Source organism: Doryrhamphus excisus, chromosome 9 (genome assembly GCF_030265055.1).
Source record: "Doryrhamphus excisus isolate RoL2022-K1 chromosome 9, RoL_Dexc_1.0, whole genome shotgun sequence".
Lineage (NCBI taxonomy): Eukaryota > Metazoa > Chordata > Actinopteri > Syngnathiformes > Syngnathidae > Doryrhamphus > Doryrhamphus excisus.
This window is the reverse complement of record NC_080474.1, coordinates 17,743,037-17,760,214: the sequence shown is the minus strand read 5'-3', so window position 1 is coordinate 17,760,214 and position 17,178 is coordinate 17,743,037. Positions and strand designations below refer to the sequence as shown.

The window sequence follows — 17,178 nt, the reverse complement described above, 5'->3', positions numbered from 1 at the left end:
TCTGTGTCTGAGCCCTCTGACTGCATCCCCAATGGCCTCACTCGTGGTGTAGGTGTTCAGATAGAATTGCACCTCTGCGTCTCTGCTGTACTGGACCACAGAAACACGGTCTCTGTTTGCCCCCACATTGAGTTTCTCCAGCACTCTTTCAACAAAATCACGCATTGCGGGGAAGCCATTCCTTGTGCCATCTGACCCATCAAGAAGGAATACGATATCCTTTTTGGCATCGGTGTCGGCTGCAAAAAGACGGGAGGACAGACGATAAAACACACTTGTGAAACGGCGATACATACCGCTTGACTAAACATCACGTGGTTTGACAGTTTTGGAAGTTACTGGCGCCGCCTCCTTTGATTTCAAATTGTTCTAAGGTACGGAAAACAGATTGCCTATCCGTGCCCAGCCCACGTCAACGTACCAATCACTGGTGGCGATTCTGGCGTGGAATCAATCACCACATCCTCCACGGAGGACTGAAGCTGTTGCTGGACACTGGGTAGGTCAGTGAATTCAGTCACAGACAGAGCGTATCTGGGATCGTGGGCTATCTTCTGCAGTTCTCTGCTATCGGAGCTCCTGGTTCCGATGGCAAAGACCAGCACTCCCAGCTGTTTGAGAGCAGCAGCCGGTGCATCCACGCTGTCAAAAGACCTTCCGCCGCTTAGCAATATGAGGACCTGTGGAACTCCTTCCAGCCGCCTGCTGCCGGCAGAGGCTGTGAAGACGTTGTCGCTCAAGTACTGGAGAGCTGCTCCGGTGTTGAGGGGTCTTCCACCTCTGTGTCTCAAACCTCGGACAATTTCAAGGATCTGGCCCTTTGTTGTGTATGTGTTCAGATAGAACTGGACAGCTGCATCTCTGCTGTACTGAACCACCGAGACACGGTCTTTCTTGTCGTCCACGCTCAGCGTCTCTACTACTCTTTGGACAAAGTCTCTCATAGCCGGGAATCCATTTCTTGTGGCGTCAGATCCATCCAACAAGAAAACCACATCCCTTTCGCCTGGCTGTCTGTCCACTGCAGCACACAAAATACAGGATATGACAAACTGACATGATTTGCGCTGACCTCAAGGGCCACCATCTCTCTGGTAACGCGGCTCCAGGCTGTTGACCCACTCTTACTACCTCACACAGACCCCCAACCCCACCACCGTCCGACACTCTCCAATACCAGCCAACATGTCATGCTTCCCCCGAGTTTGGGATGGAGATCTGGCTTACCAGTCACCGTCGGTGTCCCGGGCGCTGCCCTCAGCACCCTGCTCATCACAGCGGAGAGCTGATCTTGGACACTGGGGAGGTCAGTCAGCTCAGCCACTGATAGAGAATAGCTCGGATCATAGGAAATCTTCTGCAGCTCGTTGCTGTCTGAGCTCTGTGTTCCAATGCTGATTGTAAAGATGCCCCGCTGTTTGAGAGCAGAGGCCGGGGCATCAACGTTGTCAAAAGATCTGCCACCATTCAGCAGGATCAAGATTTGAGGAACACCTTGCTGCTGCCTACTCCCAGAGGAGTTTGTAAACACGTTGTCTCTGACATATTGGAGGGCGGCCCCTGTGTTCACAGGTCGGCCTCCTCTGTGTCTGAGCCCTCTGACTGCATCCCCAATGGCCTCACTCGTGGTGTAGGTGTTCAGATAGAATTGCACCTCTGCGTCTCTGCTGTACTGGACCACAGAAACACGGTCTCTGTTTGCCCCCACATTGAGTTTCTCCAGCACTCTTTCAACAAAATCACGCATTGCGGGGAAGCCATTCCTTGTGCCATCTGACCCATCAAGAAGGAATACGATATCCTTTTTGGCATCGGTGTCGGCTGCAAAAAGACGGGAGGACAGACGATAAAACACACTTGTGAAACGGCGATACATACCGCTTGACTAAACATCACGTGGTTTGACAGTTTTGGAAGTTACTGGCGCCGCCTCCTTTGACTTCAAATTGTTCTAAGGTACGGAAAACAGATTGCCTATCCGTGCCCAGCCCACGTCAACGTACCAATCACTGGTGGCGATTCTGGCGTGGAATCAATCACCACATCCTCCACGGAGGACTGAAGCTGTTGCTGGACACTGGGTAGGTCAGTGAATTCAGTCACAGACAGAGCGTATCTGGGATCGTGGGCTATCTTCTGCAGTTCTCTGCTATCGGAGCTCCTGGTTCCGATGGCAAAGACCAGCACTCCCAGCTGTTTGAGAGCAGCAGCCGGTGCATCCACGCTGTCAAAAGACCTTCCGCCGCTTAGCAATATGAGGACCTGTGGAACTCCTTCCAGCCGCCTGCTGCCGGCAGAGGCTGTGAAGACGTTGTCGCTCAAGTACTGGAGAGCTGCTCCGGTGTTGAGGGGTCTTCCACCTCTGTGTCTCAAACCTCGGACAATTTCAAGGATCTGGCCCTTTGTTGTGTATGTGTTCAGATAGAACTGGACAGCTGCATCTCTGCTGTACTGAACCACCGAGACACGGTCTTTCTTGTCGTCCACGCTCAGCGTCTCTACTACTCTTTGGACAAAGTCTCTCATAGCCGGGAATCCATTTCTTGTGGCGTCAGATCCATCCAACAAGAAAACCACATCCCTTCCGCCTGGCTGTCTGTCCACTGCAGCACACAAAATACAGGATATGACAAACTGACGTGATTTGCGCTGACCTCAAGGGCCACCATCTCTCTGGTAACGCGGCTCCAGGCTGTTGACCCACTCTTACTACCTCACACAGACCCCCAACCCCACCACCGTCCGACACTCTCCAATACCAGCCAACATGTCATGCTTCCCCCGAGTTTGGGATGGAGATCTGGCTTACCAGTCACCGTCGGTGTCCCGGGCGCTGCCCTCAGCACCCTGCTCATCACAGCGGAGAGCTGATCTTGGACACTGGGGAGGTCAGTCAGCTCAGCCACTGATAGAGAATAGCTCGGATCATAGGAAATCTTCTGCAGCTCGTTGCTGTCTGAGCTCTGTGTTCCAATGCTGACTGTAAAGATGCCTCGCTGTTTGAGAGCAGAGGCCGGGGCATCAACGTTGTCAAAAGATCTGCCACCATTCAGCAGGATCAAGATTTGAGGAACACCTTGCTGCTGCCTACTCCCAGAGGAGTTTGTAAACACGTTGTCTCTGACATATTGGAGGGCGGCCCCTGTGTTCACAGGTCGGCCTCCTCTGTGTCTGAGCCCTCTGACTGCATCCCCAATGGCCTCACTCGTGGTGTAGGTGTTCAGATAGAATTGCACCTCTGCGTCTCTGCTGTACTGGACCACAGAAACACGGTCTCTGTTTGCCCCCACATTGAGTTTCTCCAGCACTCTTTCAACAAAATCACGCATTGCGGGGAAGCCATTCCTTGTGCCATCTGACCCATCAAGAAGGAATACGATATCCTTTTTGGCATCGGTGTCGGCTGCAAAAAGACGGGAGGACAGACGATAAAACACACTTGTGAAACGGCGATACATACCGCTTGACTAAACATCACGTGGTTTGACAGTTTTGGAAGTTACTGGCGCCGCCTCCTTTGATTTCAAATTGTTCTAAGGTACGGAAAACAGATTGCCTATCCGTGCCCAGCCCACGTCAACGTACCAATCACTGGTGGCGATTCTGGCGTGGAATCAATCACCACATCCTCCACGGAGGACTGAAGCTGTTGCTGGACACTGGGTAGGTCAGTGAATTCAGTCACAGACAGAGCGTATCTGGGATCGTGGGCTATCTTCTGCAGTTCTCTGCTATCGGAGCTCCTGGTTCCGATGGCAAAGACCAGCACTCCCAGCTGTTTGAGAGCAGCAGCCGGTGCATCCACGCTGTCAAAAGACCTTCCGCCGCTTAGCAATATGAGGACCTGTGGAACTCCTTCCAGCCGCCTGCTGCCGGCAGAGGCTGTGAAGACGTTGTCGCTCAAGTACTGGAGAGCTGCTCCGGTGTTGAGGGGTCTTCCACCTCTGTGTCTCAAACCTCGGACAATTTCAAGGATCTGGCCCTTTGTTGTGTATGTGTTCAGATAGAACTGGACAGCTGCATCTCTGCTGTACTGAACCACCGAGACACGGTCTTTCTTGTCGTCCACGCTCAGCGTCTCTACTACTCTTTGGACAAAGTCTCTCATAGCCGGGAATCCATTTCTTGTGGCGTCAGATCCATCCAACAAGAAAACCACATCCCTTCCGCCTGGCTGTCTGTCCACTGCAGCACACAAAATACAGGATATGACAAACTGACGTGATTTGCGCTGACCTCAAGGGCCACCATCTCTCTGGTAACGCGGCTCCAGGCTGTTGACCCACTCTTACTACCTCACACAGACCCCCAACCCCACCACCGTCCGACACTCTCCAATACCAGCCAACATGTCATGCTTCCCCCGAGTTTGGGATGGAGATCTGGCTTACCAGTCACCGTCGGTGTCCCGGGCGCTGCCCTCAGCACCCTGCTCATCACAGCGGAGAGCTGATCTTGGACACTGGGGAGGTCAGTCAGCTCAGCCACTGATAGAGAATAGCTCGGAACATAGGAAATCTTCTGCAGCTCGTTGCTGTCTGAGCTCTGTGTTCCAATGCTGATTGTAAAGATGCCCCGCTGTTTGAGAGCAGAGGCCGGGGCATCAACGTTGTCAAAAGATCTGCCACCATTCAGCAGGATCAAGATTTGAGGAACACCTTGCTGCTGCCTACTCCCAGAGGAGTTTGTAAACACGTTGTCTCTGACATATTGGAGGGCGGCCCCTGTGTTCACAGGTCGGCCTCCTCTGTGTCTGAGCCCTCTGACTGCATCCCCAATGGCCTCACTCGTGGTGTAGGTGTTCAGATAGAATTGCACCTCTGCGTCTCTGCTGTACTGGACCACAGAAACACGGTCTCTGTTTGCCCCCACATTGAGTTTCTCCAGCACTCTTTCAACAAAATCACGCATTGCGGGGAAGCCATTCCTTGTGCCATCTGACCCATCAAGAAGGAATACGATATCCTTTTTGGCATCGGTGTCGGCTGCAAAAAGACGAGAGGACAGACGATAAAACACACTTGTGAAACGGCGATACATACCGCTTGACTAAACATCACGTGGTTTGACAGTTTTGGAAGTTACTGGCGCCGCCTCCTTTGACTTCAAATTGTTCTAAGGTACGGAAAACGGAAGACAGATTGCCTATCCGTGCCCAGCCCACGTCAACGTACCAATCACTGGTGGCGATTCTGGCGTGGAATCAATCACCACATCCTCCACGGAGGACTGAAGCTGTTGCTGGACACTGGGTAGGTCAGTGAATTCAGTCACAGACAGAGCGTATCTGGGATCGTGGGCTATCTTCTGCAGTTCTCTGCTATCGGAGCTCCTGGTTCCGATGGCAAAGACCAGCACTCCCAGCTGTTTGAGAGCAGCAGCCGGTGCATCCACGCTGTCAAAAGACCTTCCGCCGCTTAGCAATATGAGGACCTGTGGAACTCCTTCCAGCCGCCTGCTGCCGGCAGAGGCTGTGAAGACGTTGTCGCTCAAGTACTGGAGAGCTGCTCCGGTGTTGAGGGGTCTTCCACCTCTGTGTCTCAAACCTCGGACAATTTCAAGGATCTGGCCCTTTGTTGTGTATGTGTTCAGATAGAACTGGACAGCTGCATCTCTGCTGTACTGAACCACCGAGACACGGTCTTTCTTGTCGTCCACGCTCAGCGTCTCTACTACTCTTTGGACAAAGTCTCTCATAGCCGGGAATCCATTTCTTGTGGCGTCAGATCCATCCAACAAGAAAACCACATCCCTTCCGCCTGGCTGTCTGTCCACTGCAGCACACAAAATACAGGATATGACAAACTGACGTGATTTGCGCTGACCTCAAGGGCCACCATCTCTCTGGTAACGCGGCTCCAGGCTGTTGACCCACTCTTACTACCTCACACAGACCCCCAACCCCACCACCGTCCGACACTCTCCAATACCAGCCAACATGTCATGCTTCCCCCGAGTTTGGGATGGAGATCTGGCTTACCAGTCACCGTCGGTGTCCCGGGCGCTGCCCTCAGCACCCTGCTCATCACAGCGGAGAGCTGATCTTGGACACTGGGGAGGTCAGTCAGCTCAGCCACTGATAGAGAATAGCTCGGATCATAGGAAATCTTCTGCAGCTCGTTGCTGTCTGAGCTCTGTGTTCCAATGCTGACTGTAAAGATGCCCCGCTGTTTGAGAGCAGAGGCCGGGGCATCAACGTTGTCAAAAGATCTGCCACCATTCAGCAGGATCAAGATTTGAGGAACACCTTGCTGCTGCCTACTCCCAGAGGAGTTTGTAAACACGTTGTCTCTGACATATTGGAGGGCGGCCCCTGTGTTCACAGGTCGGCCTCCTCTGTGTCTGAGCCCTCTGACTGCATCCCCAATGGCCTCACTCGTGGTGTAGGTGTTCAGATAGAATTGCACCTCTGCGTCTCTGCTGTACTGGACCACAGAAACACGGTCTCTGTTTGCCCCCACATTGAGTTTCTCCAGCACTCTTTCAACAAAATCACGCATTGCGGGGAAGCCATTCCTTGTGCCATCTGACCCATCAAGAAGGAATACGATATCCTTTTTGGCATCGGTGTCGGCTGCAAAAAGACGGGAGGACAGACGATAAAACACACTTGTGAAACGGCGATACATACCGCTTGACTAAACATCACGTGGTTTGACAGTTTTGGAAGTTACTGGCGCCGCCTCCTTTGACTTCAAATTGTTCTAAGGTACGGAAAACGGAAGACAGATTGCCTATCCGTGCCCAGCCCACGTCAACGTACCAATCACTGGTGGCGATTCTGCCGTGGAATCAATCACCATATCCTCCACGGAGGACTGAAGCTGTTGCTGGACACTGGGTAGGTCAGTGAATTCAGTCACAGACAGAGCGTATCTGGGATCGTGGGCTATCTTCCGCAGTTCTCTGCTATCGGAGCTCCTGGTTCCGATGGCAAAGACCAGCACTCCCAGCTGTTTGAGAGCAGCAGCCGGTGCATCCACGCTGTCAAAAGACCTTCCGCCGCTTAGCAATATGAGGACCTGTGGAACTCCTTCCAGCCGCCTGCTGCCGGCAGAGGCTGTGAAGACGTTGTCGCTCAAGTACTGGAGAGCTGCTCCGGTGTTGAGGGGTCTTCCACCTCTGTGTCTCAAACCTCGGACAATTTCAAGGATCTGGCCCTTTGTTGTGTATGTGTTCAGATAGAACTGGACAGCTGCATCTCTGCTGTACTGAACCACCGAGACACGGTCTTTCTTGTCGTCCACGCTCAGCGTCTCTACTACTCTTTGGACAAAGTCTCTCATAGCCGGGAATCCATTTCTTGTGGCGTCAGATCCATCCAACAAGAAAACCACATCCCTTCCGCCTGGCTGTCTGTCCACTGCAGCACACAAAATACAGGATATGACAAACTGACGTGATTTGCGCTGACCTCAAGGGCCACCATCTCTCTGGTAACGCGGCTCCAGGCTGTTGACCCACTCTTACTACCTCACACAGACCCCCAACCCCACCACCGTCCGACACTCTCCAATACCAGCCAACATGTCATGCTTCCCCCGAGTTTGGGATGGAGATCTGGCTTACCAGTCACCGTCGGTGTCCCGGGCGCTGCCCTCAGCACCCTGCTCATCACAGCGGAGAGCTGATCTTGGACACTGGGGAGGTCAGTCAGCTCAGCCACTGATAGAGAATAGCTCGGATCATAGGAAATCTTCTGCAGCTCGTTGCTGTCTGAGCTCTGTGTTCCAATGCTGACTGTAAAGATGCCCCGCTGTTTGAGAGCAGAGGCCGGGGCATCAACGTTGTCAAAAGATCTGCCACCATTCAGCAGGATCAAGATTTGAGGAACACCTTGCTGCTGCCTACTCCCAGAGGAGTTTGTAAACACGTTGTCTCTGACATATTGGAGGGCGGCCCCTGTGTTCACAGGTCGGCCTCCTCTGTGTCTGAGCCCTCTGACTGCATCCCCAATGGCCTCACTCGTGGTGTAGGTGTTCAGATAGAATTGCACCTCTGCGTCTCTGCTGTACTGGACCACAGAAACACGGTCTCTGTTTGCCCCCACATTGAGTTTCTCCAGCACTCTTTCAACAAAATCACGCATTGCGGGGAAGCCATTCCTTGTGCCATCTGACCCATCAAGAAGGAATACGATATCCTTTTTGGCATCGGTGTCGGCTGCAAAAAGACGGGAGGACAGACGATAAAACACACTTGTGAAACGGCGATACATACCGCTTGACTAAACATCACGTGGTTTGACAGTTTTGGAAGTTACTGGCGCCGCCTCCTTTGACTTCAAATTGTTCTAAGGTACGGAAAACGGAAGACAGATTGCCTATCCGTGCCCAGCCCACGTCAACGTACCAATCACTGGTGGCGATTCTGGCGTGGAATCAATCACCACATCCTCCACGGAGGACTGAAGCTGTTGCTGGACACTGGGTAGGTCAGTGAATTCAGTCACAGACAGAGCGTATCTGGGATCGTGGGCTATCTTCTGCAGTTCTCTGCTATCGGAGCTCCTGGTTCCGATGGCAAAGACCAGCACTCCCAGCTGTTTGAGAGCAGCAGCCGGTGCATCCACGCTGTCAAAAGACCTTCCGCCGCTTAGCAATATGAGGACCTGTGGAACTCCTTCCAGCCGCCTGCTGCCGGCAGAGGCTGTGAAGACGTTGTCGCTCAAGTACTGGAGAGCTGCTCCGGTGTTGAGGGGTCTTCCACCTCTGTGTCTCAAACCTCGGACAATTTCAAGGATCTGGCCCTTTGTTGTGTATGTGTTCAGATAGAACTGGACAGCTGCATCTCTGCTGTACTGAACCACCGAGACACGGTCTTTCTTGTCGTCCACGCTCAGCGTCTCTACTACTCTTTGGACAAAGTCTCTCATAGCCGGGAATCCATTTCTTGTGGCGTCAGATCCATCCAACAAGAAAACCACATCCCTTCCGCCTGGCTGTCTGTCCACTGCAGCACACAAAATACAGGATATGACAAACTGACATGATTTGCGCTGACCTCAAGGGCCACCATCTCTCTGGTAACGCGGCTCCAGGCTGTTGACCCACTCTTACTACCTCACACAGACCCCCAACCCCACCACCGTCCGACACTCTCCAATACCAGCCAACATGTCATGCTTCCCCCGAGTTTGGGATGGAGATCTGGCTTACCAGTCACCGTCGGTGTCCCGGGCGCTGCCCTCAGCACCCTGCTCATCACAGCGGAGAGCTGATCTTGGACACTGGGGAGGTCAGTCAGCTCAGCCACTGATAGAGAATAGCTCGGATCATAGGAAATCTTCTGCAGCTCGTTGCTGTCTGAGCTCTGTGTTCCAATGCTGACTGTAAAGATGCCCCGCTGTTTGAGAGCAGAGGCCGGGGCATCAACGTTGTCAAAAGATCTGCCACCATTCAGCAGGATCAAGATTTGAGGAACACCTTGCTGCTGCCTACTCCCAGAGGAGTTTGTAAACACGTTGTCTCTGACATATTGGAGGGCGGCCCCTGTGTTCACAGGTCGGCCTCCTCTGTGTCTGAGCCCTCTGACTGCATCCCCAATGGCCTCACTCGTGGTGTAGGTGTTCAGATAGAATTGCACCTCTGTGTCTCTGCTGTACTGGACCACAGAAACACGGTCTCTGTTTGCCCCCACATTGAGTTTCTCCAGCACTCTTTCAACAAAATCACGCATTGCGGGGAAGCCATTCCTTGTGCCATCTGACCCATCAAGAAGGAATACGATATCCTTTTTGGCATCGGTGTCGGCTGCAAAAAGACGGGAGGACAGACGATAAAACACACTTGTGAAACGGCGATACATACCGCTTGACTAAACATCACGTGGTTTGACAGTTTTGGAAGTTACTGGCGCCGCCTCCTTTGACTTCAAATTGTTCTAAGGTACGGAAAACGGAAGACAGATTGCCTATCCGTGCCCAGCCCACGTCAACGTACCAATCACTGGTGGCGATTCTGGCGTGGAATCAATCACCACATCCTCCACGGAGGACTGAAGCTGTTGCTGGACACTGGGTAGGTCAGTGAATTCAGTCACAGACAGAGCGTATCTGGGATCGTGGGCTATCTTCTGCAGTTCTCTGCTTTCGGAGCTCCTGGTTCCGATGGCAAAGACCAGCACTCCCAGCTGTTTGAGAGCAGCAGCCGGTGCATCCACGCTGTCAAAAGACCTTCCGCCGCTTAGCAATATGAGGACCTGTGGAACTCCTTCCAGCCGCCTGCTGCCGGCAGAGGCTGTGAAGACGTTGTCGCTCAAGTACTGGAGAGCTGCTCCGGTGTTGAGGGGTCTTCCACCTCTGTGTCTCAAACCTCGGACAATTTCAAGGATCTGGCCCTTTGTTGTGTATGTGTTCAGATAGAACTGGACAGCTGCATCTCTGCTGTACTGAACCACCGAGACACGGTCTTTCTTGTCGTCCACGCTCAGCGTCTCTACTACTCTTTGGACAAAGTCTCTCATAGCCGGGAATCCATTTCTTGTGGCGTCAGATCCATCCAACAAGAAAACCACATCCCTTCCGCCTGGCTGTCTGTCCACTGCAGCACACAAAATACAGGATATGACAAACTGACGTGATTTGCGCTGACCTCAAGGGCCACCATCTCTCTGGTAACGCGGCTCCAGGCTGTTGACCCACTCTTACTACCTCACACAGACCCCCAACCCCACCACCGTCCGACACTCTCCAATACCAGCCAACATGTCATGCTTCCCCCGAGTTTGGGATGGAGATCTGGCTTACCAGTCACCGTCGGTGTCCCGGGCGCTGCCCTCAGCACCCTGCTCATCACAGCGGAGAGCTGATCTTGGACACTGGGGAGGTCAGTCAGCTCAGCCACTGATAGAGAATAGCTCGGATCATAGGAAATCTTCTGCAGCTCGTTGCTGTCTGAGCTCTGTGTTCCAATGCTGACTGTAAAGATGCCCCGCTGTTTGAGAGCAGAGGCCGGGGCATCAACGTTGTCAAAAGATCTTCCACCATTCAGCAGGATCAAGATTTGAGGAACACCTTGCTGCTGCCTACTCCCAGAGGAGTTTGTAAACACGTTGTCTCTGACATATTGGAGGGCGGCCCCTGTGTTCACAGGTCGGCCTCCTCTGTGTCTGAGCCCTCTGACTGCATCCCCAATGGCCTCACTCGTGGTGTAGGTGTTCAGATAGAATTGCACCTCTGCGTCTCTGCTGTACTGGACCACAGAAACACGGTCTCTGTTTGCCCCCACATTGAGTTTCTCCAGCACTCTTTCAACAAAATCACGCATTGCGGGGAAGCCATTCCTTGTGCCATCTGACCCATCAAGAAGGAATACGATATCCTTTTTGGCATCGGTGTCGGCTGCAAAAAGACGGGAGGACAGACGATAAAACACACTTGTGAAACGGTGATACATACCGCTTGACTAAACATCACGTGGTTTGACAGTTTTGGAAGTTACTGGCGCCGCCTCCTTTGACTTCAAATTGTTCTAAGGTACGGAAAACGGAAGACAGATTGCCTATCCGTGCCCAGCCCACGTCAACGTACCAATCACTGGTGGCGATTCTGGCGTGGAATCAATCACCACATCCTCCACGGAGGACTGAAGCTGTTGCTGGACACTGGGTAGGTCAGTGAATTCAGTCACAGACAGAGCGTATCTGGGATCGTGGGCTATCTTCTGCAGTTCTCTGCTTTCGGAGCTCCTGGTTCCGATGGCAAAGACCAGCACTCCCAGCTGTTTGAGAGCAGCAGCCGGTGCATCCACGCTGTCAAAAGACCTTCCGCCGCTTAGCAATATGAGGACCTGTGGAACTCCTTCCAGCCGCCTGCTGCCGGCAGAGGCTGTGAAGACGTTGTCGCTCAAGTACTGGAGAGCTGCTCCGGTGTTGAGGGGTCTTCCACCTCTGTGTCTCAAACCTCGGACAATTTCAAGGATCTGGCCCTTTGTTGTGTATGTGTTCAGATAGAACTGGACAGCTGCATCTCTGCTGTACTGAACCACCGAGACACGGTCTTTCTTGTCGTCCACGCTCAGCGTCTCTACTACTCTTTGGACAAAGTCTCTCATAGCCGGGAATCCATTTCTTGTGGCGTCAGATCCATCCAACAAGAAAACCACATCCCTTCCGCCTGGCTGTCTGTCCACTGCAGCACACAAAATACAGGATATGACAAACTGACGTGATTTGCGCTGACCTCAAGGGCCACCATCTCTCTGGTAACGCGGCTCCAGGCTGTTGACCCACTCTTACTACCTCACACAGACCCCCAACCCCACCACCGTCCGACACTCTCCAATACCAGCCAACATGTCATGCTTCCCCCGAGTTTGGGATGGAGATCTGGCTTACCAGTCACCGTCGGTGTCCCGGGCGCTGCCCTCAGCACCCTGCTCATCACAGCGGAGAGCTGATCTTGGACACTGGGGAGGTCAGTCAGCTCAGCCACTGATAGAGAATAGCTCGGATCATAGGAAATCTTCTGCAGCTCGTTGCTGTCTGAGCTCTGTGTTCCAATGCTGATTGTAAAGATGCCCCGCTGTTTGAGAGCAGAGGCCGGGGCATCAACGTTGTCAAAAGATCTGCCACCATTCAGCAGGATCAAGATTTGAGGAACACCTTGCTGCTGCCTACTCCCAGAGGAGTTTGTAAACACGTTGTCTCTGACATATTGGAGGGCGGCCCCTGTGTTCACAGGTCGGCCTCCTCTGTGTCTGAGCCCTCTGACTGCATCCCCAATGGCCTCACTCGTGGTGTAGGTGTTCAGATGGAATTGCACCTCTGCGTCTCTGCTGTACTGGACCACAGAAACACGGTCTCTGTTTGCCCCCACATTGAGTTTCTCCAGCACTCTTTCAACAAAATCACGCATTGCGGGGAAGCCATTCCTTGTGCCATCTGACCCATCAAGAAGGAATACGATATCCTTTTTGGCATCGGTGTCGGCTGCAAAAAGACGGGAGGACAGACGATAAAACACACTTGTGAAACGGCGATACATACCGCTTGACTAAACATCACGTGGTTTGACAGTTTTGGAAGTTACTGGCGCCGCCTCCTTTGACTTCAAATTGTTCTAAGGTACGGAAAACGGAAGACAGATTGCCTATCCGTGCCCAGCCCACGTCAACGTACCAATCACTGGTGGCGATTCTGGCGTGGAATCAATCACCACATCCTCCACGGAGGACTGAAGCTGTTGCTGGACACTGGGTAGGTCAGTGAATTCAGTCACAGACAGAGCGTATCTGGGATCGTGGGCTATCTTCTGCAGTTCTCTGCTATCGGAGCTCCTGGTTCCGATGGCAAAGACCAGCACTCCCAGCTGTTTGAGAGCAGCAGCCGGTGCATCCACGCTGTCAAACGACCTTCCGCCGCTTAGCAATATGAGGACCTGTGGAACTCCTTCCAGCCGCCTGCTGCCGGCAGAGGCTGTGAAGACGTTGTCGCTCAAGTACTGGAGAGCTGCTCCGGTGTTGAGGGGTCTTCCACCTCTGTGTCTCAAACCTCGGACAATTTCAAGGATCTGGCCCTTTGTTGTGTATGTGTTCAGATAGAACTGGACAGCTGCATCTCTGCTGTACTGAACCACCGAGACACGGTCTTTCTTGTCATCCACGCTCAGCGTCTCTACTACTCTTTGGACAAAGTCTCTCATAGCCGGGAATCCATTTCTTGTGGCGTCAGATCCATCTAACAAGAAAACCACATCCCTTCCACCTGGCTGTCTGTCCACTGTGGCACACAAAATACGGGACATATTAACTCGGTGCGCCACCTTCTGAAAGTCATGTGATTCAAGCCGACCTCAAGGTCTAAGGTCCACCGCCATCTCTGCTAACGCGGGCTCGAGGATGTTCATTCACTCTTACTATCTGACACAGACCCCCAACCCCACTACTTTCCGACACATTCAAATACCATTTAACATGTCATGCTGCCACGAGTTTGGGACTAGGATCTGGCTTATCATTCATTGTCGGTGTCTCGGGCGCTGCCCTTAGCACCCTGCTCATTACAGCGGAGAGCTGATCTTGGACACTGGGGAGGTCAGTCAGCTCAGCCACTGATCGAGAATAGCTGGGATCATAGCAAATCCTCTGCAGCTCGTTGCTGTCTGAGCTCTTTGTTCCATAGCTGATTGTAAAAATGCCCCGCTGTTTGAGAGCAGAGGCCGGGGTATCAATGTTGTCAATCTCCCAATCAGATCTCCCACGATTTAGAAGGATCAAGATTTGAGGAACACCTTGTTTCTGCCTACTCACAGAGGAGTTTGTAAACACGTTGTCTCTGACATATTGGAGGGCGGCCCCTGTGTTGACAGGTCGGCCTTCTCTGTGTCTGAGCCGTCTGACTGCATTCCCTTCTTCCGACTGAAAATGATGTGATTTCCACTGACTTCAAGTTCTACCACCATCCCTGCTAATGCAGAATCAAGGCTATTTTCACAGTCTTACTATCTGACATGGATCTCCAACCCCACCACCTTCCAAAACAATTAAATACCAGCAAACATTTCATGCATTTCTCATACTTTTTGGTCATTGCGTCATATCCATTCAGCAAAATAACCACATCACTTTCTCTGTCAAAGACAGAATATGAGCCATATTAGCTTGTTGTTCCACTGTCTCCCAAGTGACAGTGACATTTGTGCCAACCAAAATGCCTACCATTTTCATTGTTAATGTGGGTTGAAGACTGTTTTACAAGTCTTACTATCTGACATTTGCAATTTCCTGGAGTCATGTCAAGGCTCGAATTACCACAGTCACATTTTCTACAGGGACATTAATTCATTGGAATTTCTACTTACCAATAGCAGGGGCAATTGTGCCTTTGCGAGATAGTACTGCTGAGAGTAAACGTTGAGTTACAAGAGGAAAGTCAGAAATCTCCTCGATGAAATATTTTGTTTCAGCACTGTGTGCAATTTTCTCCATCTCTTGTTGATTTGCGTGATGCATTCCAACGCTATAAAGGACAATTCCAGCCTCTCTGAGTCTGTTCACTGGGTCTGAGACATTATCTTCTGACTTTGTCCCACTTAAGACAATCAATGACTGTGGGATTCCACTCTGGGCTCTGCTTCCTGATGATGCAGTGAACACATTCTTTTTAACGTAATCAAGTGCGACCCCGGTATTCACAGTGGCACCTCCCTTCAGTTTTACATTGCTCAAATGCCTCATCACATCATCTTTTTGTGCATATGTGTTCAACAAAAAGTCAGCTGTCACATCTGTGTTGTACTGAATGAAAGCAATTTGTACATTGCTTGGCCCAATTTCTATTTCTTTAACAAACTCCCTCACAAAATCCAAAATGGATCCTTCTTTTTCTTGCATATCAACAGAGCCAGCAATGAGAAAAACAACATCAGCAGGACCATGGAGGTCTAATTTTGTAACTGTTGAGGTACCTGAAATCAAAACAGACAAAAATATCGTTTCATACTCACATATTGTCTTCTTTCCAAAAATATAAATTTTGTCAGTGAAAATTATTTAGCTACTTCTTACCAACTGCAGATGTATATCCAGTTGTTTCTTCAACTTCCTTTAAGATTGCATTCAGAGATTGGTGTATACTTGGTAAATGCGTAAAACTTGTTACAGACAAAAAATGTGAGGGTGTAAAAGAGATGTTTTGCATTTCCAATGTATCAGCATTATTTGTTCCAATAGTGAAAGTCTTTATTCCATGTTTTTTAAGAGACTGTGCAGGTCCTCTCACATCATCCCTTGATCTGCCTCCACTGAAAACAAACAGATACTGAGGAACCAGATTTTCATGGCGACCTCCAACTGAAGTTGCAAAGACATTGTCTCTGACAAACTCCAGTGCTTTGCCGAGATTCAGGGGTCTTCCATATTTATGTCTCATTGTTCGGATGGAATTGAGCACATCGGCCTTCGATGAATAAGAATTTAAGTAGAAATTGACAGTGGAATTGCGACTGTATTGAACGACAGCCACTTGGTCTCTGTTATTGTCAAGATTCAAATTTTCAGCGATGTTCTCAATAAATTGTCGTATCGCTTCAAAGCCATTTCGAGAGTCATGTGATCCATCAATCAGAAAAATGACATCATTTTTCCTTGAATCTGCAGTCAAGACAAACATGTAAAATAAGGCAGCGAAAATGATTGTCTTTTGTAAGGAATTACTAGCTACAAAACAATTTGTCATCATAAACAATCCTTCAGTACTGAACTATCATGTTTTTGTTAACAATTTTAGAAAAGCAAATGAAACACAGAACAGCTTACCAAAACTCTCCTTTGGGGCAGATTGCTCTAAATGACGGGGAGCTTCTTTAAGTAGTGATAACACACCCGCCTTGGCAGTTGGAAGCTCCTTGTAATTATTCACAGAAAGTGCATAATTGGCATTGTGAGACATTGTCTGCAACTCTAGGGTATCCGCATTGGCTGTTCCAATGGCAATTATCATCACACCAATCTCCTTCAGCATTCTGACAGGAGCTCTTATGTCATCTGCTGATCTTCCATTGCTTAGAACAAAAAGTATTTGTGGGACACCCTCGAGACGTCTACTTCCTGACTCAGGAGTAAATATGTGCTCCTTCACATACTCGAGAGCTGCTCCAATGTTGTTTGGTGACCCTCCTTTGTGACTTAGACCTCTTATTGCATCAACCACAATGTCTTCTGTGGAAAAATTATCCAAGTCAAAATGAATCTGTGCTGTGTTGCTGTACTGAACCACAGCCACATGATCTTTGTTTGTGTTGATGTGAAATTCTGCCACTATCCCGAGTACAAAGTCTTTCATATCATTGAATGTTGGTTCAGACTCATTGGATCCGTCAAGCAAAAATACAATGTCCCGACTGATGGAATCTGAAACCACATGGGCATTTACAGTAGAAAAGAAAGATAGAGTTATAGGCATATATAGATAGACATGACAGATAGACCTAATACAAACATCAGCTTACCTAATGCAGTCAGAGGCTTAGATCTGGGCTGCCGAGGCACTCTTTTTACAAATGAGACAAGTTGCTCATGGATTCTGCCAATATCTTCAAAACGACGCAGACCAAAGGCATAGGAAGGGATTTGTGCAATAGTTTGTAGCTCAAGTATATCAGAATTTGTGGTTCCTACACAGAAGGTGAACACGTTGTCCTCTTTAAGAGCTGCAGCAGCACTTGTAACATCATCTTGA

General features: G+C 50.6%; 2 protein-coding genes across 4 annotated transcripts in view; both read right to left on the bottom strand.

Annotated features, from left to right (window-relative positions):
• LOC131135439 (collagen alpha-3(VI) chain-like) overlaps positions 1-17,178 on the bottom strand; it is an 84,489-nt gene that overhangs the window by 48,321 nt on the left and 18,990 nt on the right. The window lies entirely within an intron of this gene.
• LOC131135441 (collagen alpha-3(VI) chain-like) lies at positions 12,764-15,493 on the bottom strand. The gene is made up of 2 exons (XM_058081280.1): positions 14,801-15,493; positions 12,764-13,719 (listed from the first exon to the last, which is right to left on the bottom strand). Exons 1-2 carry the CDS (start codon positions 15,330-15,332, stop codon positions 13,091-13,093), a joined length of 1,161 nt encoding a protein of 386 aa, XP_057937263.1. The 5' UTR covers positions 15,333-15,493; the 3' UTR covers positions 12,764-13,090.

What these genes read in the sequence shown, in the direction of transcription:
- LOC131135441 (XM_058081280.1), bottom strand. Translation starts at nt 15,332, where the DNA reads ATGCAAGAAAAAGAAGGATCCATTTTGGATTTTGTGAGGGAGTTTGTT. An exon ending in CACAATTGCCCCTGCTATTG is followed by an intron (nt 13,720 to 14,800) that starts GTAAGTAGAAAT and finishes TGTGTGCCACAG; the next exon opens with TGGACAGACAGCCAGGTGGA.